General features: G+C 38.4%; 1 protein-coding gene across 3 annotated transcripts in view; it reads right to left on the bottom strand.

The window, feature by feature from the left end:
* Positions 1-4,699: 4,699 nt before the first annotated feature.
* The window catches only part of Phtf2 (putative homeodomain transcription factor 2), a 127,523-nt gene continuing 106,162 nt past the window's right edge, over positions 4,700-26,060 (bottom strand). For 2 of the 3 annotated variants that reach the window (XM_060374030.1, XM_060374032.1), the window contains 8 exons: positions 20,875-21,003; positions 19,182-19,454; positions 18,781-18,912; positions 16,297-16,383; positions 11,612-11,767; positions 9,983-10,078; positions 7,628-7,753; positions 4,700-7,033 (listed from right to left, as the gene is read on the bottom strand). In XM_060374030.1, the coding sequence (XP_060230013.1) occupies positions 7,013-7,033; positions 7,628-7,753; positions 9,983-10,078; positions 11,612-11,767; positions 16,297-16,383; positions 18,781-18,912; positions 19,182-19,454; positions 20,875-21,003 (1,020 nt within the window). In that variant the 3' untranslated portion in view covers positions 4,700-7,012. The remainder of the gene's footprint in view (positions 7,034-7,627; positions 7,754-9,982; positions 10,079-11,611; positions 11,768-16,296; positions 16,384-18,780; positions 18,913-19,181; positions 19,455-20,874; positions 21,004-26,060) is intronic. The other variant, XM_060374031.1, reaches the window with a different exon arrangement.

Raw genomic sequence — 26,060 nt, 5'->3', positions numbered from 1 at the left:
GGATTTGACTGAGATTAAAACACAACCGCCAGACTCTTGAAAATCTGTCAAGAATATTAATACACAACTGTAGACAGTCACTTAGTTGAGTGAGAGTTGGACTTAACATTGAAGACAAAAGAAAAGCAAGCCAAGCAGTTAGACGTTAGATCAGATGTTGGATGGCATCAAAAAGAAGGAAGGACAGTATCATCTGCTCTTTCTGCAGATGGCACAGGCAGCAACTACACTCACCGCCACAGGAGGGGAAGTACGCTGAGAGCTAATTAGAAAGGAAAAAGGCTTGGGGTCGAATAGCCATTAGCCGGAGGCCTTTTCAGATTAAATTCACTTGGCTTACTCTGGGTGGTAAGGGTGTGCTGAATGTGCCGATAAACGGACGTACCTGGCGTGGGACACAGGTCCAGGCTATAACAGTTTAAGACCACCTCCAAGGATGGACTAGCACAGCTTACCAACTTTCCATTCACCACTTTCTGGCGTTTCTCTCTTCTCCTCTCTCACCACCTCCTCCTTTCTGCTTTATGACTTAACTCACAGCTCCCCTCTATCTTTGCCTTCTCGGCCTCTGCCTGGTGATGCTGTGCTCTGCAGAAAGAGCACCCGCTTTGGCTGCAAGTCGCCACCAGGGCAACTGGGTAGTGTTCGCGCTGGCCTGTCCCATAGCACATCATATGCAAAGGCGGGCGGCGTTGAGACCAGGCACCAACCACCAGCCCACTCAGCTAAGACTGGGAGGAAACCGGCGCAGGCTGGCAAAGCTTGGGAACTACAGAAACAAGGTCCTTTGGGATAAGAGCAGAGGGTGGGCAAGCTCACGTCACCCACCCAACCCTCAGACGCAACCTCTCCACCCCACCCCTGACTCACCGGAAATCTAAATGGTTCATCAGCTTGGAAAAGAAGGCGGCTAACGGTGAGGCCAGGAGGAAGACGGGGTGGTCATGCAGAGGTGAGCATGGACAGCGTGGGCCCCATACAGCAGTGTCCCTCTCAGCAGCTGAAGCAGGAGGAGAATGACAGGATTACCTTCTGAAAGGTATTCCATTTTCCAGGAGAGTCGCAGGGGAAATGGCAACAGTTAAAGACGGACAGAGGAGATCTGAAGGCGGTTTAGGAGAGCTGGAAGGACCACCGCATGAACGTGAGACCAAAGGGCAGAAACAGCGTTGCCGAATATGAGACTAAGGTCCCGGGGATATCTTGATAAGCGCATGGGTGTAAAGTCAATCCCTGTGTGCCCCAGCGATGCAGGTTAGGCAGAATGAGCACCGCGAGGTGGAGGACTGAGAGCACCCAGGAGGCAAAGACAGTTCTCAACCTGTGGGTGTCGACCCCTTTGGGGTGCGTCACCTATCAGATATCCTGCATACTGGATATTTATAACAGTAGCAGTAGTTCTTAACAGTAGCAAAATCAATTACAAAGTAGCAATGGAATAATTTTCTGGTTGAGGGTCGCCACAACCTGAGGAACTGAACTAAAAGGCCACAGTGCTGGGAAGGTTGGCTGCTCTAGGGTGTTGTTATAATAGCCCCAGGGTCAGGGCTAAGAGAGTCTGGCCAAAGTGTTTGTGATTGGCTGTTATATGCAGACCTACTAGGATCCAGAGACGAAGCCTGTATCTTTTTATGCCCTTGCATTTCCTTAGTGTGATACACACACAAACACGCACAAACTTCAGAGGACAATTTGTAGAATCCCCCTTCCTTCCACGTGGGTCCCAGGAATTGGTCGCAAGAGCCTTAACCTTAATGAACCATCTCAGCAGCCCAGGGTAACTTTTCCCCCGCCCCTATTTTAAAAAATTAATTTTCGGCTGTCAAAGAAATGGGTTTTGTGTGATATTTTTGTGTGTATGCATATATTTAAAATGTGTTCTTACTCAGCTTCCTCTTGCTGGTCCCGTTCTCCCCAGTCTTCCCTCCTGCTCTCAGGAGCTATAACCACCCTGCCTTAGATTTCTTCCTACATTCTCACAATCCCCTTTTAACTTTCACGTCCTATAGTGCATATTAAATATACATATTTAAACCTAGATTTCACACAACAGGAAGCAGCAGCATTTGAGTTATTTTTGCTTAATTTCAAGTTTCAGCCTCAAAAAGAAAAGCATTTCAATGCTGGTTTCTTGTAAAAGACTCATCTCCATCATATAGATGGGGCACGGCTTTAATTGGCAGGGTCTTCTGATATCACAACACTAATGGATTATCTTGGTATTTTTGTTAATTGACCCCAGGACACTGCTTCCTTGTCTTGTTGCAAAGGGGGAAGAGTGTCTCTATGCCACCATCATTTTATCAACTCCTGTGCTAAGTATTCAGCTTGTGTTCTCGCAAACTCTTCTAAGAGGCCTCCAAAGTCAGGTATTCTCATCCATATCCGAGAGCTGAGAAAGCCAGAGCCCGGGGAATGTAGTGAAGGAAGGGATGAACTAGAGTATGCACATGTATGCACAAAGGTGTCATAATAAACCCACAATGAGAGGCTTGTTGCGGAAAATTAAAAAATGACTAATGTTTATTATTACATGCCTGTAATTACTGCAGTGGTTTTATTTAACCCACTATCAAACAAAAGACACGGGACACCTGACAGACTTTTAGATAAGCCTTATTTCACCTGGGGCTGGGCTACCTTGCTGCCACCCAGCCCAACATCTCGGGCTGTTCACCCAATCATTCCCATCTGGGCTCCTTCTCCTCCAGTATAAACCGCTGCACCTGCTTTCCACCTGGGCCGCTTCTCTCCACACTGCTCCTTCTCCTGGCCCACATGGCTCTTTACCTATTCGCTTCCTTCTCATGCCCTACCGCTCTCCTTCCCGTGATCCTTCTGTCCTCCTCGAAGTGCTCGAACCTTCACCACGCCTGCCTAACTTCTGCCCTGCCCAGGTGTGTAGGCAACTTATTTAGCCAATCGGATAATCCTGGAACATGCCTTACAAAACATGGTACAGAAGATGGCTCAGCATACTGTAACAATTACTGCCATGGCGGGGCGGTAGCCAGATTTCAGGGCACTGAATTCAGCACCTGAAAACATGGTGTGCGAGACCCTCCACCAACGGGGGCCCCGTGTTCTTGTCCGCAGCGTAGACAGTCAAATAGCACTGTGGCAAGGCCTGCTGACACTGGTTAGTTTACACACCAGGGATACAGGCAGGTAGTTTTTCAGTTGCTTTGTTTTTCCTAGAGTATCTTCCTATGATTAAGTGTTTTGATCAAGTCAAGGAGTGAGCAATGTTACACACCCCAACACAAATGACACCTGCAATGAGAACATGGAACCTGTGGGTTCTGTCATTACCCATGCAACCTTGAACAAGCTTAACCTATTTTTGTGGCCTGTTAATTTGTCTAATGAGGCTTTTGCATGAGGCAGTGTGTAAGGGCCTTTGACTCAAGTCATTCATCTACTCCTTACAGAAACCAAGCCACAATCACACATGAGCTTACAGCTTCCAATTCCACTTCATGTTCTACAGACATAAGTAGCCTGGAAGGGAACTGACGGACCTTAGAGATAATATATGCATGCATTCCATCATTTGATGGAGCTCCCGTAATGTTTGTAACTGCAGAATTCAGAGATTCCTGGGATCCCAGGGAAGTGGACGGTCCTGGAAGGCGGGTGTGTCCCACAAAAGGCCACTGCTCCTCCACCCTTGGCACCTCTCCATCGTCGTCACTCTTCCTAATATCCTTTTTGAAAAACTTCCCTGAATTCCAGGAAGTGCTTAAGCAAACGAAGTAAAACCAAAGAAAAGCAGTGCTGGAGTCTGTTTCTCAGAAGCAGATACCCTACTAAGAGCTTGGCTTGGCTCTGCAGTGGCAGGAATATCATATGGCCGTGCTTCCAACCTGTGGAATCGCACTATTCTGGGGATTGTGTCAGACGGAGTTGGTGACATTCTTGGTTGGTGGCTGACAGAGAACGTGAGGGACTGTTCGTTGACGGCTATGTGAAAGTAGAAGAAACTCTATGCTTTCTTTTTTTTTTTTTTCAATGCAGTTTATTCAGGAACCTTGAACAATCCTCGGACCCTGGGGAAAGCCAGCCCACAGCTTAAATAGCCTCTGGGTAGCTCTATCTTTCTTACGCCAAACAGCCTCCTAGATTCCCTAGAAAGCAAATATCACACTCCTATAGGCTAAGCACTTTTGGATTCTTTGTAGGATGGCAGGAGAAAGACTGGGAATTTAATAAAGTAATGAGAGGGGTACTGCTATTCCTGAAATCTCAAAGGAGATTCATTAAAAGAGCCAGTTCTGAGCGTAAGTTGGAACACACTTGGCTACTCCTGATTAACTTGAGCCCCATGGACACTTGTGTCAATTAAGTAACACATATTTGAATGCTTAACCAGCTTGTTGGTCATAATCTTTCAGCGTGATTCATGTGGCAAAACAGTGTGTTTAAAACTATCACTGTCCTGCTACTGAACTTCAGCATCCCAGGCCATGGTCAGTGTTCTCTGTTCCAGTACAGGGGCAAGCGTTACTCATGTATAAGAATCCTCGTGTATGTACTGTTACCCTATCACGTTACCAGGACTTGAACAAAATCCAGGGTGTGGAGAGACAGTTAAAACTTTATTTTCACTGCCCCTTGTCTAAAGGGTTTAACTGGGGCTCATGCTCCAGTAAACACAAACTCAACTCATACATATAACTGGAAACAACACACATACAAGTCAGTCATAGAATGTTTTATTTTAAACTTGCTGTTCAAACTTTCAAAAACAACACGCAGCAAAGAAACAGCACACAACATCTGCCATAATTCTACCGCTGGATTGCTTTTTCTCTATAATGTGGTATGTTACAATTTCAACTCTTACATTCATGGTGCTCTTCAAGGCAGGGATGTCGACTTACTACTTTGAAGTGGTTCTGTTAACATTAGGAAACGGCTTACAACATCTTTCTTTCAGTACTCTACTACTGCCCACGTTAAAGCACAGTCAACACGTCATGTTGACAGGTTTACTATACAATCATCTCCAAACTCTATGTCAAACAGAACTAACCTAATGCAAGCATTTTCCTAGGTCTGTATACTTCGCTACCTTTCTCAAAAATATTTCCATTCTGAAATAAGTTTTTGTAAGATACGATAATCTCATCTTTTTATTCCTAACAGAACTCATGCTGTACTTTTTTATTCTCAAAATATATTTGATATACTCTGTGCAAAATGTTAAGTTCTGTATAGGTATGTACCTTATTTTGAAAAAGTTTATAAAATATAGTGCCTAAAAACAACCTCAACATTAGACAACAGGAAGAAACACCAGACAAAGCCTAATTCTTCACATGAGAAACTAAGTATGTTCTTAAAGCTCCAGTAATACATTCCTTGAAAATACTCAGAATGCACTTTGGTCATTATTGGACATATTAGAACACAGGCAAACGGAACACAATGCTGTCTGCTGTTTCCTGTACAAAGAGCACTCTACAGTGAGGCTTAACTGAGGCTGGTCAGAGGAATGGGAAGAGCAGCACTGTACCACAAGGCTTTGTTCTCTGCACATTCCTGATTTTAAGAGTGATTTGGGAATTAAAACTGTACCAATCAAAGAAATTATTTACAATTAATTATTTTAAAGTCCCTAATATATTCTAAAAATATGAATATGACTTTGCACCAAGAAAATTCTAGATTGTTTCAAATAAATTCTTTGTTTGAGGAACCAAATGCTTAGCTTAAATAAAAATAACAACAAAAAAAAAAATCACAAAAACATTTTTAAAACACTACTGATTGTACGAATGTAACAACTTAGAATCAAGGCCAAATGCAGGAACTCTCATATCTGCCCTATTTACCAACAGGAAACATGGCAAGCTCCCACTGGACACTTGACAAGTTACTGAAGGAGAGAGAAGCTACGTTTCCATGTTAAAAGCATCTAAAAATAGCCCTTATGTAATGGAGCTAGGGGAGGGGGTGCACCAGATTAAATTTGGAGGCTAGAACTGGGAGGCGGAAGCTGTCTTTTTGGAAAATTTGGAAATTTTGTAACTAGCAATCAGAGAAATGTTTTGTTGGTTCTTAACTTTATTCTCGAGCTTACCTTGAGTGTGGTAGGAACAGCATACGCTATAGTGTACCATGGGAAATTCTCGTGAGTAAACGTTAACGCACTTTAGTAACAGCAGTAGGCACTTCACTTGTGAGAGGAGGCTAGACCTCCCTCAGAAGGATACCATATTATGCCCGAGTACACTGTAACATATCCCACATAAAGATATACATCAAGAGAAACCATTTTAAAAAGTGCACATTTTGAGCATGCACAGTTGGAGCTGTGCAAACAGCTCAGTGTTTTAAATAAATACATTTATTACTAATTAATTTTATCAAAATATTTTACAGTATGGTAACCATTTACAATTATTGCTCCATTAAGAGTTTTATAATCAAAGAGCACTTGTTGACCTGTTACATAATACCATGTAGTAATACTGAAGGGTGCTTCAACTGCAGCTTAATCAGGTTAGATCCCAGTACTGTTCTCTCAAGAGTGATCCTGAGCGGATCGTGGTTTACCAAAGAAAATGCTGTGTTTAGTTGAGTCCAATGCACTATTTCAGAGTTGAAGTTTTCCTCAAGTAAGGCAAGTTCACGGCATTGATGAAGAAACAGTGATTAGCAATGGCTTCTATTGTCACAATTTGTCTGTCAATTATTTGTGAACAATTACCAGGATCTCAGGTATCTGGATCAGTTTTGTCACCCTTTCAACAACTAAGAACTTCAATGCTTAAAACAGACTAAAACAAATGTTTAAAAAAAATAAAGAAAAGAAACACACACGTACAACAAAACAAAACAAAAAAACAGTGAACAAATAAAATAAATATAAGAATTGCACAATACAGTCTGATGTAAACACTTCATTCCCAGCAGGCTCCTGGAGCAGGGCCAGTGGCTGCTTCCGGACTGCTTCATCAGCTCTCATGTTCTGGCAAACAGGCTACATCTTCATTTCTCTCAACTGTCATGATTTAATCTTCCACAGCTAGAGACAACAATTACAAGTCATGATCATTATTAATACAGAAATTAAGTCCTACTACACAGTACCCTTCAGCTCCACTCACAGGCTCAGAATGACATGTTTTAGCTCCTTCATCCTTCTCTGCTTAAGAACCCATCTGAAGCACAGGGGTGAAAGGCAGATTTCTCTTGTTTGCTTTTATTGCGAAATGTCAATATGCATCTACTACCTGTTTAATATGCTCTTTCTACTCCTCACTAACATTTATTTGTACATGTATTGGAGGATGTATCCGCTGCTATATAAATAATACATTTCTGGCCAACAAAAGAATACGGCATTTGTTCTTGTTACTGAATCATTAGAATCAGTTTCAATTAATGAGGAAAAATAAATACTTCCTCTTAGCCTAGAGGAGTCCTATATATAATAAATTCTGCTCCAGATTAGAAGTTCTACTAATATGAGACTCCATGATATATAAAATCCCTGAAGTTAAATGGGAAGCCACTGGTACTAACCGTATACAAACTTGTCAAAATGAACCCATTATGCATGCGAAATCTCAAGAGTAACAGGGTTAAAGAAAACAAAAGAAAGCTTGCAAGCTTTAACCTTCAAGTTAAATCCAAGTAAGTCGCTGATGACCCCAGAAACAGCCGACAGGATGACAACCTGGGTGATGTTGTACAGCAGCGGGTTCATTGTGAGTCCATACAACCTAAAGGGACTGTCCAATTCCTAGCAGAGGAGAGAAAACATTAGCCTCAGATGCCAGAAGAATTTCCAGTCAAACTAAATCTTCAATGTGCAAGAAAGAGTTAAAAAATCACTATTCAAAAGTTATAAATTATGGATTCTTTTTAGAAAGGTTAAACATATCTAGACTTAAAATAAGTAAATTTTAATAGTAGTTTTAATTTTTTTTTCAAGAAAAATGACTTCCTTTAAAATAATTTTATAAATTTGTAGTTCTAATTCTTGTTACAAATAAACACCTAGTAAAGTCCTGGCCTACTAGCTGACAGAATATGTTTAGGAATAAGAGCTGGAATAGGAGCTAAAAGAGAACACTATTCAGGCTGGAGAGATGGCTCAGCCTTTAAAGGCCAGGCTCACAACCAAAAATATAAGAGGACACTACTCTTGTAGAATTATTAGTATTATTAGCCAAGTCTTCTGATAATATGTGCATGTGAATAAAAATTCTTATTTGAGTCAACTCATCTCTTCAAACATACAGTTAACTGGTAAACTGGATGATTCAAATGTTAAAAGGTCTGTTACATACCAGGCACTATGCTGGCTCTAGGAAGGTCAAGTTCAGCCCTAGAACTGGAAGGCTTACAGTTTAGCAAGCATGCAAATAATTTAAAAAATGAGGCCTCCACCAGAGACAAGCAGACATGGCTTACAAAGAGCAGGGCTTGAGGAAGGCATTCCTGAAAGCCAGAGCAGGAGAGGGCGCTATGGGCTGCTGAGCACTGTTAGAGCCCAAACACAAGTGAGTCACTGACCCAAAGAGCTGGCTTCTCCTTAGGCGGACCTGACCATAAACAGACACTAGAGGAACGTAAGCCAGGGCAGTAATGCATGAAAAGGGTCCCTGGGCTGACAATGTGGAAGATAGCGAGCAGTAAGCAAAAATGTTTTCAAGCTCTGTGCCAGATTCTCAAGTAAGAGACAGGAGTCTCACGGAAGCAGTACTGACAGGGGCTGGGCTAGAGCAACTTAGTTGAATCATGGCCTTGTGAATTACTGGCCATGGAAAGTGAGAGAAAAGGTACAATTCACATTAAGGCCCAAATTCTCAATTGTATCAAAACAGATCAATTATTGTGCCATGTGCTTTACTCTTATGACTGTCTCTACTTTACAGTATCTCAGCCTTATAGTCCCTGCTGCCTGCCACAGGGCCTGGTACCCTGAAGACACCCAATATAAAGAATAAACAGAAAACCATTAATTCATGGTATCTTTTTAGAAAAAAAAAAAAGTGTGTTGTTTGTACTCTCTTGCTTATTTAAACCTATCATCTTCCTCAAGACTCTTTTAAAGAAATTTTAAACAGAATGCAGTTAATAATTACCTATCTCCTTATCCCTCTACCTACCTCCTCTGAATCTTTTTGATGTTCAATTTCCTGTGAGGTACAGCCTACCCTCAACCAATACTTTTGTTGACAGAGGGCTAACCCTATCACTGAGTCGCAACTCACTTCACAGCATTCCCTGAAAACTTAAAATTCTTAGTAGTATGCTCAATTAGTTATAGAAATTGAGATTCTTAAATATGCTTTTATCTTGACAAAGAAAAGCAATACCATAAAGCAGTGGTGAAAATATCCTTTTGCACTGTCCCCAGAGAGCCAAGCATGTTGCCTGTAATCTCAGCACTCAGGAGACTGAGACAGGAAGTCTCCTTGGGCAACAGTTATATGAGCCAACCAGAGCTACATAGCAAGGCCCTGCTGCAACATTAATAAACTTTTTCCTAATTCTCAAGGACATTATAACATCAAACATGCTTCTACAGTCTTTGATTTATCACAAATGATTTTTAATTAAATATTTACTAACGATCTCTACATATAACAATGACAATGTATCACTGCTTTTTAAGCTGCCCTGGGGAAAGCAGAAGACTACTCTATGAAGTACAAAGTGAACAACTTCTGAGCTAATGTCTAATACTCTTTTGTAAAATGTTATCTAGTATTCTAGGTGAAACTGATTTTAAAAAACACATCTATAATAATCTCAATATTGGTAAATGTCTTAACACACCTTTAAAATAAGTTATATGGATTATTTGAGCAATGAAAAATGAAACAAAACTGCATAGATGTGCTCAGATGTAATTTGAAAGCAACTTAGGTAATGATGACGACTAGGTACAAAGCAGAATCTACAGAGACTAGATACAATTTCAGAACAGCACATTCCTCAACAATTTCAACTCTTTTCTTACCTTCAATAGTTTAGTAGCCAGTTTTAAAACATTATTCACAAGTGTCAGTTCCTCCTTTTTGTTAGGTTTCTTCTCCATTTTCAAGTAGAGGTTTATCTTTTATGTAAAAAAGCCGCGTAGGCAAAATCATTTAAAATGATAACATATATGCTTTTCTGTTATGGAGTTGGGGACTGAACCCAGGGCCTCATGCATTCTATACAGTCATTTGCCAATGAGTTATATCCCCAGCCCACAAATACACATTCTTAAAAAGATCTGAAAGACAGTCACCAAAATATTAATAGTGGTTCTTTGGGTGTTAATATTACAAATGATTTAAATATTTATGCGTTCTTATATATCCCAGATATTATAATAAACTTATTTTATAATAAGAAAACTTAAAAGGTTAAATACTATTATTCAGGGCCAGATCAACTTAGAAAATAAATTATAACAGAATAAACTCAACAAATTGGTTCATATTTTTAAAAAATTATGAGTTATTAAAATATTTACATAGCTTTATCATCAAGTCCCTTATAAGTACTTCTGGGATGCCCACCTGGGTCAGTCCCTTCTTTGAGAAGGCTCTACCTCCACACCACTATCACACTGCGCTCACCCACTTGTTCCCCTTCCCACTTTGCTCTGGAGCCACAACCCCAACCGGAACCCAGGAGTCAGCAGCCTGTGGACTGGACTAACTAACAATGTATCTAACAGAAGTTCTAGGTGCTATAAGATCAAGGGCAGAAGTCATTATGAAAGCAAACCCATAAACACACATGGTAGTGAGTCTACAGGGAGAACTGACGGGAGGTGCAGAAGGCCAAGAAGCCATCAGCCTCACAGTAAAGTTAAGGAAGTGGCTGACCTGTCCAATTCCATGAGCCCCAATGCCTGTTAGAGATGACTGTCTTTACTGGCAGCTCTCCTCTTCCATCTAATCAAGACTATTTAACTACTGGCTATTTAAAATATGAGCTCATCCTAACTAAAACATTCAGACAAGCTCATTAGCACACATTTCTTTTGTACAATTCTTAGGAAATAGCAAGAGAAAATATTTAGAAAATTCATATAAAATAAAATCAATTATCAAAATTCCTATGCTTTACTCTAGCTGTTGAATAAAAATTTAAACTCATTCTAATGTGGTTCTGTTACACTGTAAAGCTATCATATCCCAGTAATGATTTAAAATCTATCATTTTTTATAAATACTAGTTTTTTCCTGCCAAATGAAAATGGAACATAAAAACAGATTAGGTTTGAAATTTGAATCAAGGCAGAAACACTGAAAAAAAAAAAAGGTTTGTGTACTATCAAAATTTAAGTTTAGCTTCCCAGCACAAATAAAAATATAGTCCTGAAAAATATGAAATAAGCAAAAATGATTTAAGTTAGTATGTACATGGACTGTCAGATGGGAAAGGTGTTTTATGCCAAGACTGATGGTCTGAGTTGGATCCCTGAAATATATGTGATAGAACAGAGCTGAGTCTTATAGGTTGTCCTCCCTCTGTGTCCCTCTGTCTGTCTCCATCTCCCCTAACCCCCTTTCCATCACACCCGTCGCAGCACACGCACGCGCGCCCCTGGACCGCGCTCTACAGAGACTAACCTATGGCGTGAGAACCTCACCTGTTCCGTAAGTAGTATGGAGGTATTGCTGTACTTCTTGCTTGTCTCTGATCCGAGAGTCACAAACCTCAGGAGAAACAGTGTCAAGGAGATGCACCAGATCACCAGCTCCCAGTTGTAGTGACAGTCAAGGAAGATCTCATGCACGTGGAGCAGCTGGACAGGCGTGAGGAAAGAGAGGGAAGACGCAGTGTGAGGAGTTCATTCCAAAACAAATGCCACTTTATACGGATTGCTCATAAATGTAGCACTGTTTTAAAACCCTAGTTATCATGAAATGTTTATGCATATCAGGAGTATAGAGAACATAACCAATACCTACAGGTTCTATCAGTTTTATCGAATATTAATCTTATAGTATTTACTTCAGATTAAAGCTTCCAATTCAGTTAAAACTTCACATTTTCTTTGTTCCTTGTTTCTGAACCAACACTCCACTCTACTCCAAGGTAAATTTTGTGTTTACCTTTTCCAGGAAGGCCTTTACTAATTTAGAAAAACTATTCGTCCTATGGTTCCATTTCTCCTTTCCTAGGACTGGGGACACAACACACCCAGAGCTCTGTGCAGGCTAGGCGAGTGCTCTGCCGCTCTCTCACAAGGCCGCGTCACCAACCTTCAGCATTCATCTTTAAGCCAGTGTACCACATTATCCAATTTACGTTTCCTTGTATTTATTTGTTTGCTTGCTTATCTATTCTCCCCAAGGGAGGAGAGGAGACACACGCACATGCCACATTGCATACACTGTGATGACAGAACAACCTCAGGAATCAGTTATCTCCATCCACTGTGTTGCTTCTGGGAACTGAACCCAGATCACTAGGCTCGGAAGCGAGCACCCTTGCCCACTGGGCCATCTTGCCAGCTCCAGTTTGTTTCCAAGACTTAGCAGTGTTGAAGCTTTCAACTTTGAATTAGTTCATTTTAACTCCTATAATTATCTTGGTCTGCTCCAACAACTAGTTATTTATGTTACTGCCAATTTCTTCATCACCAACTTGTAGCAACTGTCTTGTATCTGTGACCTGGTCCACAAATGCAAGGCTTCCTGTAGGTCTTAATATGTAGGGGTAAAATACTAGCTTATGGGTAATCATATCTTCAACTTTGTAAGACGGTACACATTTATCTCCTAACAGTGGTACTGTTGTATACTCAGCCATGTATCAAATTCTGTCTGCCCTCATTTTTGTTTACACTCATCCTCGTGGGCATAAAATGTACTCTCATTACTTTAATCTTGGGCACAGTGGCACATGCCTATAATCCCAGCACTGGGGAGGCAGAGGCAGACGGATCTCTGTGGGTTCAACACCAGCCAGGTCTACAAGGTGAGACCAGGACAGTCAAAGCTACACAGAGAAACTCTGTCTTGGAAAAAGAAAAAGAAGAAGAAAAAAAAAAATAGATTTGTAGCATTCCTATTGAAGTCATGTTTGCCAGTGTTTCCCCATATTCTATTTGCAGCCCACACATTTGTGATTGAACTTAAAAACTTTTAGTTTATACTTCAATCTTTATTCTACCTAGAAGTTATTTTCAAGTACGAAATACTTTAAATTTACTGCAGTCTCATTTTCCTGCCTTATCAAGTAAGCCTTCTTGGATCGTCTATGATGCCACTGTATCACCTATGTAGGGTTGCAGAACTCATGCTTCATTTGCTGTTGCCCTCCGCTTCTCTATCAATGGCACAGTCTTCTTGTACCTTGGACATGATTCCATATCTCTATCTAGTCAGGCAACTTTGTCCCTCAAAGGTCTGTGCTGTTCTTGGCTTTGTGCTTCCTGATGAATTTTAGAAAGCTAACCAAAACTTAAAAAACAACAAAATAGTATTCTGTTTAACTGCATGTGAGTGCAATACCAACCATTCTCTGAGAACTGAAGATGGTCAATGGTCAGTGTACATATAGAAAGTATCACAGTAAAGCCCATTATTTTGTAAAATTAATAAATATAATAAAAAATAAAAATCCATATTTAGAAGAGTCTCTGCTAAAAAATTAGTTTGTTTTCTGCAACTATTGAGATAACTGCATGTTTTCTGTTTTACAAATGAAGTTTGCAAATTTAACAAACCATAGGCATGAAGTTACAGTAATGAACTTTCTGAAGTTGAAGATCCCTGAATTGAAGAGTTTGTCCTTTTCTTGTTCTCTCTGGTTCTGCTATCAAGGTTATACTACAACATGAGCTAAGAAGGTGCTGGGGAGATGGTAAAATGCTTGTCATGAAAGCATGAGGATTTCATTTCTCCTGGAATCCATATAAACATTTGGGAGCTGTGGTAACCCCTGTAATTGAGAATTCATATTTCCCAATTGTGCCACTAAAGTGGCTTAATACCACTTTACTGAAATGTAAGTTCTTTAAAGTTTTTTTTTTAAGGTATAAATTTCCTTGTTGCTGTCTGCTTGCCTTGAGAATATTGTAGCTAGGTATTGTGGTCTGTGTCATTTGTTATTAGCTGGGTATTAGTTTTTGGTTTTTTGAGACAGTCCTACTAGCCTCGAACTCTAAATCTTTTTGCCTCGCTTCCCAAGTGCAGGCCTGTACTAGCATACCCTGCCTAGCTGCTAACTATTTTGTGGCCCAGTGCACAGGAAAGTTTTACAAACTGTCCTTGTACATTAAAAGAATTTCATCAGTTCTGAAGGATTCAGTCTCAGTGTCTGCAAATACTGAGTTCTGTCCTTTCTTCCTAGAATTCCTGTCAGACATTTGATCAGTCACCACACATCTCAATATCCATTCTGTACTTCCTATCTCTATCTATCCTAGATTGTAGGCAATTCGTTCAGTATCCCAGTTCACTAAATGTAAGTTTTAATCCTTGTTTGTTTGTTTTTTCATTTCTCTGAGACACTATTGGTTCTTGTTAAAAACCTCTGTTCTTTTCTCACAGTGTTCTTTAATCATTTCAAGCAAACTTGGTTTCTATCTGCTTAGTCTATTATCTGACAGTTAGCAAACTAATCCTGCTGTTTCTGATCTGTTGACTCGTTAAATTTTTCTTCATGTTTTTGAGTCTGTGTAAATTCTGTCAGGTCTAAACTAAAGTCATCCCCTCGGGCAGTGTTGGTTTACTTCTGCTATGTATCCAAGGGCTAAGGACCACTTTGTATATTAAATTCTTGACATGGGAATTTTAAAATGAGATATGTAATGCCAAACTGAACCCTAACCCTGTGGTAAGGGCAGCCTTATAATTATATATTCTTAGGAGGGAAATTTTTCCTGTCTTTGTCATCCAGAGTAAGACATGGGTTTCTTGCTTCTGCCTGTTTGACAGCCACATGGTTTTACTTACCTACCTTTAATCAAGGCTGCAGGCTTGAGGGCTCCAACTTTATAGTATATTTACAGAGAGATGCTGCTCCTAAACAATTCCTAAACTCATGTGGTCATAAAGTTAGGAAAACTAGGACTGACAAGTCACCTCACTCTCTTACCCAAGATTATCACAGGATGGATGCATATACATAATTGCTCTAGTTTTTAAGCTTTCTCTTAATTTTTGATGCCTTATTGTCTTGTGAATTCATATATACTTATATATTAAGAATATTCACATATACATGTATGTACATAATATATACAAGCCAACCCCAACCATTAGCATTATTGGGGTTTCAAAGGAGAATTATTAAGTATATCTGAGGTGGATGTTTATAGTTTGTGATTGTTAAATACAGAACCACGGAGAATTCTTTTCAAAGATGTCGAGGTCAAATCACAGTAATGGTTCACAGTTAAGAATTTCATATCTCTAGGAGATAAGAACAAATACACAGATTCTAGACAGAAATTACTCACTGTAGATTAATTAAAAAGGCATTTGAGTATAAGCTTATATGTATGAAAGAGAAGAATAAAATGCAATTTCTTATCCTACATTAAAAAAAGTTACACAACATGTTTTCAAATCTGTCTGGGGGGCTCGGGTGGGAGTTCAGTGGTTAAGAGAGCTTACTGTTCTTGCAAAGGACAGAGGTTTAGTCCCCAATACCTATACGGTGACTCGCAAATGTGTAGAACTCTAGTTCCATGGCATACAATGCCTCTCTAATGTCCATGGCCAGCAAGAACCAACATAGCGCACATACCAACGTGCAGGCCAAACACTCATACACATAAAATAAAAATAAATAAATCTTAAAAAAACCTGTCTAAAATAATAAAAGTGTTACATACACACAATGGAATTTTATTTACCTGTGAAGAAAAATCATATCTGCAGGAAAATATATGGATTTTAAAATATATTAAACAAAGTGACTCAATCCTAAAAAAAGATATGCAGGTTCTCCCTCATACGTGGCTCAAAGCCTGTATTATACACATGTGTGTATGTGCGTGCAAATGTGGACAAAACCTAAAAAATAGAAAGAAGACCAAAATAGAATAGACAATAAGGAAGAATGAGAAGGGGGTACACAAAAGGACAAATGAGACGTGAAAGAATAAAAGAGACTAGAGTGGGCAGAGAGGGTTTAGGTGGGAAGTTCAGTAGTAAGCAGTAAGGAGCCAAGGAGGCAAAGAATCAAAACATACTTCGTTAAAAAGAAGAATGATATCTAATACCTTGTGGATTAATTGAAAATAATTGAAAACTATTTTTAGAAATTGTATATTTATCTAATGATGGTTGAATTTCTATATGTAACAAGTTAACTCACCTGAGCACAACAGATAAATACAACTGAGATTGTCAGTAAGAAAGCAGATGAAACAATGACATCAACCGATCTCTGAGGACCACGGCGCTAGGGGGAAAAACAGAGAACACTTTTAACTACATTTACTAAATAGTAGATCATTTTCATGCAGGTGTTACGGGTTAGACTCAAATTATAATGCTGAAAATATATCTAACTTGTCTGATGAATTGTAAAGTGTTAATATTTTCTTATAATTTTACAATACTATAAATGCAGTGCCTGCACAGCATAGATTCATTAGTGTAACTTTTTGTTCAACACTATAATCATTTATTCAACAATTGTTTCTTGAGTACCTGCTCAAAACTAAGCACTGTGCTAGGTTTTAGAAACACATCAGGAAACAAAACTTGTAAAACCTCTCCCTTCACAGGACCAGCAGGAGAGTGAAACATTAAACTCTTATGCACAGACATGTGTGATAAGCTGCACTGAGCACTATGAAGGGAAGGAATACACCAAGTGCTCTGAGATCAATGTCAGAGAGATTAATTTAGATTTGGGGATTAGCAGTGTGTGCCTAGGAAGAGCTTCCTAAGAAAGTGGTACTTACATGATCTATGGAACAAAAACAAGATGGCATATAGCACTGTTGTAGACAGAAAAAAGCATAAAGCAGGGAGGATTACAGTGCTTTTACAGAACTAACACAGTCCAAAGGCTGAGAGAGGAGAATGTTTTACACTGAGCAAGAGAGACAGGTAGAAGAGTAATGCCTAGATCATCAGCAGCCAGAACATATTAAGGTTTTGTAACAGAACTTCAGAAAGGTGTAAGAATCATATGATCAAATCTCAGTTTTTAAAAATCTCTCTCACAGCAGGCTGAAGACAGTAACAAAGGGAAGAATTGTTAATGGTGGAAACCCAGTTAAAAAGCAGCTTTAAAGCAGATGCTGAGATTCATAACCAAACCTTGGGCAGAGTGCAGAGAATTATATGAAAGAAGGGGGAGTTAGTAAGACTTGGAGAGGACAGGAGCTCCACAAGGACCAAATATATCTGGGCACAGGGGTCTTTTCTGAGACTGATTCTCCAACCAAGGATCACGTATGGATATAACCTAGAACCCCTGCTCGGATGGAGCCCATGGCAGCTCAGTATCCAAATGGGTACCCTAGTAAGGGGAGCAGGGACTGTCTCTGACATGAACTCAGTGACTGGCTCTTTGACCTCCCGACCCCTAAGGGAGGAACAGCCTTGATAGGCCACAGAGGAGGACATTGCAGCCAGTCCTGAAGAGACCTGATAAGCTAAGGTCAGATGGAAGGAGAGGAGGACCTCCCTTATCAGTGGACTTAGAGAGGGGCAGGGAGGAGATGAGGAAGGGAGGGTGGAATTAAGTAGGAATGAGGGAGTGGGCTACAGCTGGGATACAAAGTAAATAAACTGTAATTAATATAAAAAAAAACCAAAAACTGTTGATAAGAAAAAAAAAGCAGCTTTAGTAGGCCAATGTAGATGACTAATGGTTTCAATTTGGGTGGTGGACATGGAAATACAGAAACATGAACAGACTGAAGCTATATTCTGCAAGCAGAAAGGATGGTGATCAGTGAAAGAGTGAATGTCAGAAACTAAGAAGTTTGCAAGGATAATTCTAGTTCTAATTAAGAATGTATGGAACATGATTAACATTAAATAAATGTTTTCTGAATAAAATCAGCAATGTATAAAAAACATAATACCTACTTCGGGTTGGAAATACAAGAAGATTTTAAATGGTTATCATTAAACCAAGCAAAAAAGACCATACACATCAACCATAAAACATAAATATAACAGTGAGAAAAGAAATGTCAGTTTGTAGCATTTCCTAGTATACACTGAGTCAAACTTGAATTTAACAAGTCAAACTGATAAACAGAACAATAAAAAAAATCTTAAATGTTAAGAGAAAATAATCATTCTTTTCCTACTTTTTCATTGTTACTTCAAAATAAAAAAAGTACTAAAGAGCTAGGTCAGTGGGACAACTTTCAATATCATTTCAGTTTCCAGAAATATCCTTGAACTTGCCTGAATATTCCATATATAATAAAACCTACTGCTGTTTACAATAAAAACAAAATCCCCAGGATAAAAGGTATTATTAAAATTAATTCAAGTGTTTGCCTTCTCCTAGGGTCTAGAGTTTTCATACTTTACTTCCACAAACTGCAAGATTATTTAAAAGATCAAATGAAGGAGCAGCATGTGAAGACAGAACTATATAAAAAGTAGTAGGTCTCACTGGTTACAGATTCCTCAAGATTGGTTTTTAAGTAGTGGGCTCCCTCTGCTGGCTTGTGAAAACTATTCTAGGAAGAAACAAAATTCTTAATCCAGCCTTTGAATGAGAAATTGCTGACTATAATAACTCCCCACCCCACATATAGACAAGAAAATTGGAACTACTGGGAAAGACGGTATGTTAATAGAGCATTTATCAAAAGCATTCTACCTTAAGATAGGAGCGGAGAGACAGCCACATTTTTATATTCTGTACTTTCTTCAACCGGAAATGAGGAACCTCAGATTTCCGAGCTCTCCTTGCAGATGTCAAATGCCCAAAGAGTTTTGCAAAGAGTAATCGCTAAAAAAAGATTAAGATGAAGAATTTTGCATAAAAACAATCAGCAAAACATTAATTGTTATGACTTAGTACAAAAGAGAAGCAAAAATAATTACATCAAAGTGTTTAGTGAAATACTAAAATACTTAGAGAGTACTTTTTTAAAAATTCTTTATTCACTTTATTCACTTTGTATCCCCCCTGTGGTTCCCTCCCTCCTCCTGTCCCAATCCCTTATAGAATACTTTTGAGGGCTATGAAAAAGGTAAACTAATATTCTACACACTCACTTGTTTATATGTTCTTTCTGCTACACATAGCAAAAAAAAGAAGATCCATACAAGAGATACACGAACCACAAAACTTATTAGGACCATAGAAAGAACCATGAAATCTTCGTTAGAACCAAATGCAATCACATAAAGCTCTGAGGCAGAATGGGCTGTGAGCTGCTCCAAGTCTGTGGCTTGGGACAGTCGGAAAACAAAAGGAGTTAAGCCCAGGATAAGGGAGATGGCATTTCCAAATATCTGGTATCCTATGCCTGGTACATGGTTGTTTACCTGAGAAAGAGAGACAGAGGAGAGGAAAGGAAAGGAAAGTGTACATACATTAAATTTAAAGTAAAACACATTCCTGTGGAACTTTATATTTTATAATAGGATTTTAATTTTTTAATACTTTATAAAATGAGCCTATTACATTTTAACTATAAGGGTAAGATCACATGCTAAATTAAACCCAATTCGTTCAAGAAAAGATGCAGGAGCTATTGATGACTTAGCAGATAAAGATGCCCGCCATCAAAGCCTGAGAACCTGAGTATGACCCCCAGGACTCCCACAGTGGGGGAGAATTGCTTCTGAACTCCACAAGCACAATATGATACATGCATCCTGGTCCCCAAATAATTAAACAAAAATGTAATTTTAAAAAGTCATAACTACTTAATAAATCTTTAACTTGTAGTTTTCTTCTGAATTAAGTATGTAAATAAACGCCTCCCTAAAAACTGTAAATAAAATATAAAGGGAGAAATTAAATAGGAGGAGAAAAGGATATTAAAAAGTGAAAGATGGGAAAAACAAGTTTTTAATATGCTAGATTGGCAAAGCTGAATTATCACAGAGCTCACATTTAAACTCACACCCTAAGTAACTCTGATGAAGTTATCCTGCAGCTCTCAGATGGTTAAGCTACAGAGCACCACTCATTACAAGTCCCCAAGTTCCCTGGCTGATTGGCTTTAAATGTTCACAGTGAGAACTATGATATGAAGCCTGTCAATCTCTAGATGCAGCTATTTTAATTCCTGTCCTACACAAAATATGACAAAAGCTCTGGCTATCTAGAGAAATCAGGAAAAAAAAAAAAACCTTGAAAGTAGTAATAAACAAAAAAATTTCAATAAAAACTGAAACAAATACCAAATCCATAGTATTTGTATTAAACTTCAACCACTGAAGAGTTTGACCACTGAACACACTATTCATTATGTCTAAGCAAGTAAGCACAATACAAATGTCCTGCTTAAGTTTTTGATGCTAGTAAATTCACACACGCACACACACACACACACACACACAATCTACACTGTGGCATCTATTCCAAGTCAATAGAAATGTTCAGACTAGAGTGGAGTCCAAAGAGATAACTTATTGAAACACTTGCTACATAGGCCTGATGATCTAAGTTTGATCCTCAGAATGTGAAGGTGGAAGAACAGACACCACACAGCTGTCCTCTGTCCTCACAATTAAGTTGTGACACACACATACCTCACACCCTACTGTCTGTTCAAAGGATAAAGGGGCCTGTTGGCAAATCACCATTTAAGATGAAGCCAAAAAAAAAACAAAGGTAACAATTTCCAGAGTGAAAAAAGAGAAGTGAATAGATTATTAACATTTAGGTAAATCAGTTCATATACTGATAGCCACTAAACTTACCCTTTACCAGAAAGAGCAAAGTTTGAGAACTCACCCTGTTCATTATCATCCCACTGATTTCAAGTACAGACATGTCTGCTTTCTTACAATCATTGCCTTCCCATACTATAGCACTGATTTTTTCTAATCCTGGGTGGGAACTATGTAGCCAGGGCAAATGACTCTACAAAAAAAGAGAATTGAACACATTCATCACATTTCACAAATAAAAGTGTCTACAAAACTATGCATAGTTGTATGTGTATATATAGTTGTAACGATACTAAATAAAAATTGGTAAATATATACTTTATAAATGGAACAAATTTATCTGTACATTAGCCATTTCTACGTACATACAATTTTATCTACATTAAAACCTCAATTTAAAATTAGTTATCTATTAAACAGATGACATAAGAAATTATGCAGTTATAAAATGTAGAACTTAACAAATATCATTTAAATATACATCAAAATATGTTGGCAAAAGTACTTGTCAACTAGTCTATCTAAAGCTAAAATACTTGAATGCCATATTGTATTCTGATAACTGTCCAGCTCATGGTCATTCAATACAAAATATGATAGCTGAGATCTTAAGCTCTTTGAAAAACTACAGGATTCAGTCTCATCCTGGAAGAGATTTTCTCTCATTTGCCTTTATTAAAAGATATAGTTATTTTTATAGAATTTTAAAACAGCGTTTCTGGAGAGGATTAATTATGCCTTTTTTCCCAGGTACAGCAAACATTGTAAGAACTCACATAAAGAATTACAAGTATTCTCTCAAATAAATACATTATCCTTCTATGTTTTAAGAAATAATAAAAGTTAAAAAATTGAAAACTTTAGTATGAAGCATCAAATGTTTAAGTTTTGCTGTTTGTTTTGAATATATGATTAAATGAACAGAATTAGAAAACAGGACAGTTGGGCTTCAGGTAACAACAAAATCAATGAAACACTTTAACGGCAAAATATAATGATATGGAGAATAACCCTAAGACATTGGGGCTGGAAAAAAACTAAATTGTTTATATTACAGCATTTCTAACTCACATGAATTTCAAGGATTGATATATTTCCCACATTTATATAAAGGATATATTTGGCATTTATAGTAACCTGAGGAATATGATCAATACATTGTTGGTATTTAATATTAAAAAATGTTTCCATAAATTTAAGAAATGTAATTTTTCATATGGGGGGAATAAAGGTGCACCAATAAAGTTCAATTGAAGTTGTCTAACAAGTCAATAACATATAAAAAAGAAGAGAAAAACTTTTATCTTTTCTGAACATTTTTATCTTTTCTCAACATTTTCATGGTCTTGAGATACAGTTCACTAATTGAGGGGCTTGCAGGCTTTGAAATATTATTAACTGTCAACTTATTTCAAGTGATATTTCATAACTTCTTGACAAAAATGTATGCTAGAATAGAAAAAGTTTTGTATCAAAATATGTATCAAATGTTTTCTGAAAATTTGATAAATCTTGAAATATACTAGAATCAAAACATTCCTGCAAAGAGCAAGAGATGTTGCTTAGAGGCCTGTACCTGTCCAATGTGCAGTACACAAGGCCCCAAGTTTCAATCTTATTCTCTGAAGGCTGGGAATGCTCATGGGGGCCTAAAATGTATAAAGAGTAGAAAAGCTGAAACACAGGAGTGTCCTAGAGGCTTAGCTAGTGTCAGTAGTTTTTTTACAGATGTGTCTAGAGGTTTGTCTCCTAGGTGATTCCATAGCCTGTAGGGTGACAATTAACACTAGCCAGTACCATGTGCTAAGTCTAGGAGGCAACAAATTTTAACCAAGTAATAACAGAGTTCAAGTCTCACTGTGTAACAGAAATTACAGGTCTGCTCAATTACACAAAGAAAATGTTATACAATGGAGGCAAATCTAGAGACAGAATAAGAAATCAACTTCTTTGCTGTCCTCAAAGTACTTTTTTCATTACTTTTGCAAACATCTGACTTCATTTTCTTACAGACAAAAGGCAAGAGAGAAGATGGCTATTAGAACTGGTCAATTTAGAGATGGTCCAAAGAACCTTGTATCTCTTTATGTATATGTGTTTTTGTAAAATATATATGGGAAAGCAGTTTTGTTTAAACATATACAGCAAGTAGAGAGCAAAATCACAGAAACCTAAGAGCACGTGATCACAGTTTTAACTTCATCCTATGGCACTGCAGCATGACGCCCCTCAACAGCCGTGCTGATGTCATTCAGAGTATGGGTCATGTGTGGCCTGTTTAGGTTGGACACACTGAAGATCTTAGGTTTTCAAGCTGAAGTTTAAATATTGTTTTCATTATTATTATTATCTTCATCCATATCTATAGTGCTTTGCTTTTATCTTCATTCAAAATGGAAACATTAAATTATGTTTTAGCTCACATAAATCTGTTTACCACAGGTGTTTTCCACATATGAGAATGAGGTCATTAAAATCCTGCTGTACCTACTAGAAAATAGTATCACTTGAATATGTCTTTTTATTTTGTTATATACCTAGTCACAATTGGGAGAGAAAATCCTTTTCTATGAAATGTTTGTTACTATTTACAAATATAACAAAACTATGTATTTGGCAATATTCTGACAAGAACATGCCAATCCAAATGTTCAATGTTTTTTCCCAAGGAGAATTCTACATCTTGATGGTAAACAGAAAATAGTCTTGCAAAAACCTAACACAGACCTACAACCAGACAAGAAAACAACCTGGTAGTTTTTGTGCTAAAGGAAATTAGTTTCTACTTCCTGACAACTAGTAAGTCTGAAAAACTGAGCCTGGTGGAAGCCTGAAAATACGAAATTGTGTAAAAAAAAAGAACCTTTAATCACAAACCAATACTAATCAATATAAGTGTAGGATATCACAATTGGATATGCAGGGTAGAGTGCTAAGAGGTGTTTATCTCATAGAAAGACAGAAGGATGGCATTAAACACACAGGACCAAATTACTAGACAATTTCATAAATAACTTTCCTAAGAGGCATATTTTTAAATGTATTTTCTTCAGGTATTCACCAAGCTAGTATTTAGTAAGTAAATACTACGTACCAAGGAGCAAGTGAAACAAAAATACAACAAAAATCACACAGCCCATGCATCTATGCTGTTTATGGAATTACAGGGAAGACGGTTTGCAGGTATTTCTCGTTACTCCAATCCATTTATTAAACTCAGCGGCTGGGATGAGTATGTATGTGCCTCACCCAACATCGCAGTCTAACGGATTGCTCATTGCTGTTTTCATTTCCTCAGACGCAGGGACCCTTAGCTACTCCCATGGCCATACCCTGGATTACTTCAGCTCTGAAATGAGTCACTGTCAGCCACCTCCCATCTGATCAGGCCACTAAGACCATCAAACCTAAAGCACTGGTTCCCTTAAACATGATCACCCTTCGATTAATCAGCCTTCTTTGGGTGACCTGCCATGTGGATACCACAGAACCACTATTGCATGCATCGCTTTCTCTGGCTCTTGTCCCTGCTTAGAAGAGCAAGCCTCCCGGCCTCAGAACACAAGCCACTCCCTCCCCTCTGCTATCCCAGAGCTTCTCCCTGCCAGTAACTTCAGATTTTGTCCTTTATGAGTCTTTTCATTTCCCCCTACTAGCTTCCTCATATGTACATAAATGTGCTCAATATCGTATATATTTAAAATAAAGTTTTCAGCTCAATTTCTCATCTGATACTTCATCTTCTCCACACCTCTGTGCTGTGCTCCTTAAACATTACTCATTCATCCTCTTCAACACCTCACCTGGAGCTTTCTTTCTGCTGTCATTTTACACTGGGCCTGAAGCCAAAACCAATGGGTATATTTTAAAGTGAAACATTTCCTTCAGCTGCTCAGGAAGTTAGCTTTACCATATTTAGCTTTCTTCTCAATGTGTTGAAGCAAAACATGTCAGGTGAACTGAGAGATTATTTTGTTTACGTCTCTGATTAATCAGCAAGTTCTATAAATGTAAATTTCACGCTTGTTATTCCCTTGAATGTTTTTACAGCCCAACTGCATAAGCTTTTGTTCACAAATACACAACAGTTTTTTATGTTTTCATTTTTTCCGTGAATGGTACTAAACAGTTCTTCAAATTGCTTTTACTCAAAAAAACAAAGCAACTTATATTTCAACTTATAAATGAAATTTTATATTCATAAAACTTACCCAAGTTGACATGTGGGTAAATTTAATTTTACTGCCGTAAACTGCTTATTCAAGCTTTAACTTGTTAGTTTTAAGGCTATTGTGCTGGCCATCACTGTAACAAAATACCCGGGAGAAAGCAGCTCAAGAGAGGGCTTATTCTGGCTCACAGAACTTTAGTTGAGGTAGTGTATTCCGACAGGAAGAACACAATTACAGGGTGTCTTGGTCTGTGGCATCGATGAGGAAACAGAAAAGGGGAAATGCCAACCCTGAACTGGCTTTGGTTTTCCTTTTTATTCAGTCAGGGATCCTAGATCATGGGATGGTGCCACCTATATTTAGGGTAGTTCTTCCCTCTTCAGATTAATATGCACACAAACACACTCAAAGGTGTGTTTTCTAGGTGACTCTAAATCCTGTTAAGTTGACAATGAAGAATAATCATCACAGCTATGCTATCTTTATTTTTAAGACAGGGTTTCTCTGTGTAAACCAGTCTATCCTGATCGGGCTGGCCTAAAACTCAGCGAGATATGCCTGACTCTGACTCCTGAGTGCTGTGATTAAAGCCTTTCACCACCACCACCTGGCTTAACTTTTTATTATCATATACAGTGTGATGAACATTTATGTGTCCATCTTTGAAAATGTCACTGAAGTTGGATGAGAGGATACTATATTATGCATTCACATTTATCAGATAACGACAGGCTACTCCAAAGCAGTTGTACAAATTTATATCAACATATTGTTTAATGCTTTCCTTTTTCAAATTCTTGCCAATACTGATAATTTCTCAAAATGTTTATTTATTTGTTTATTTCTTTATTTGAATGTCCTGGAATTCACTCTGTCGACCAGGCTGGCCTGTAACTCAGAGATCCACCTGCTTCTGCCCTCTAAGTGCTGGGATTAAAGGCGTGCACCACCACACCTGGCCTTTTAAATGTTTTTGAAATCTGATTCTGTTCAGTGGTATCTCATTGCTCTGAACTGCATTTGGCTGACCACTGCAAAACTGGCCATATTAGTACACTACTTATCTCCACTCATATAC

This window comes from Meriones unguiculatus, chromosome 21 (assembly GCF_030254825.1).
Source record: "Meriones unguiculatus strain TT.TT164.6M chromosome 21, Bangor_MerUng_6.1, whole genome shotgun sequence".
Classification (NCBI taxonomy): Eukaryota; Metazoa; Chordata; class Mammalia; order Rodentia; family Muridae; genus Meriones; species Meriones unguiculatus.
The sequence above is the reverse complement of the archived record's forward strand: the minus strand, read 5'-3'. Positions and strand labels throughout refer to the sequence as shown.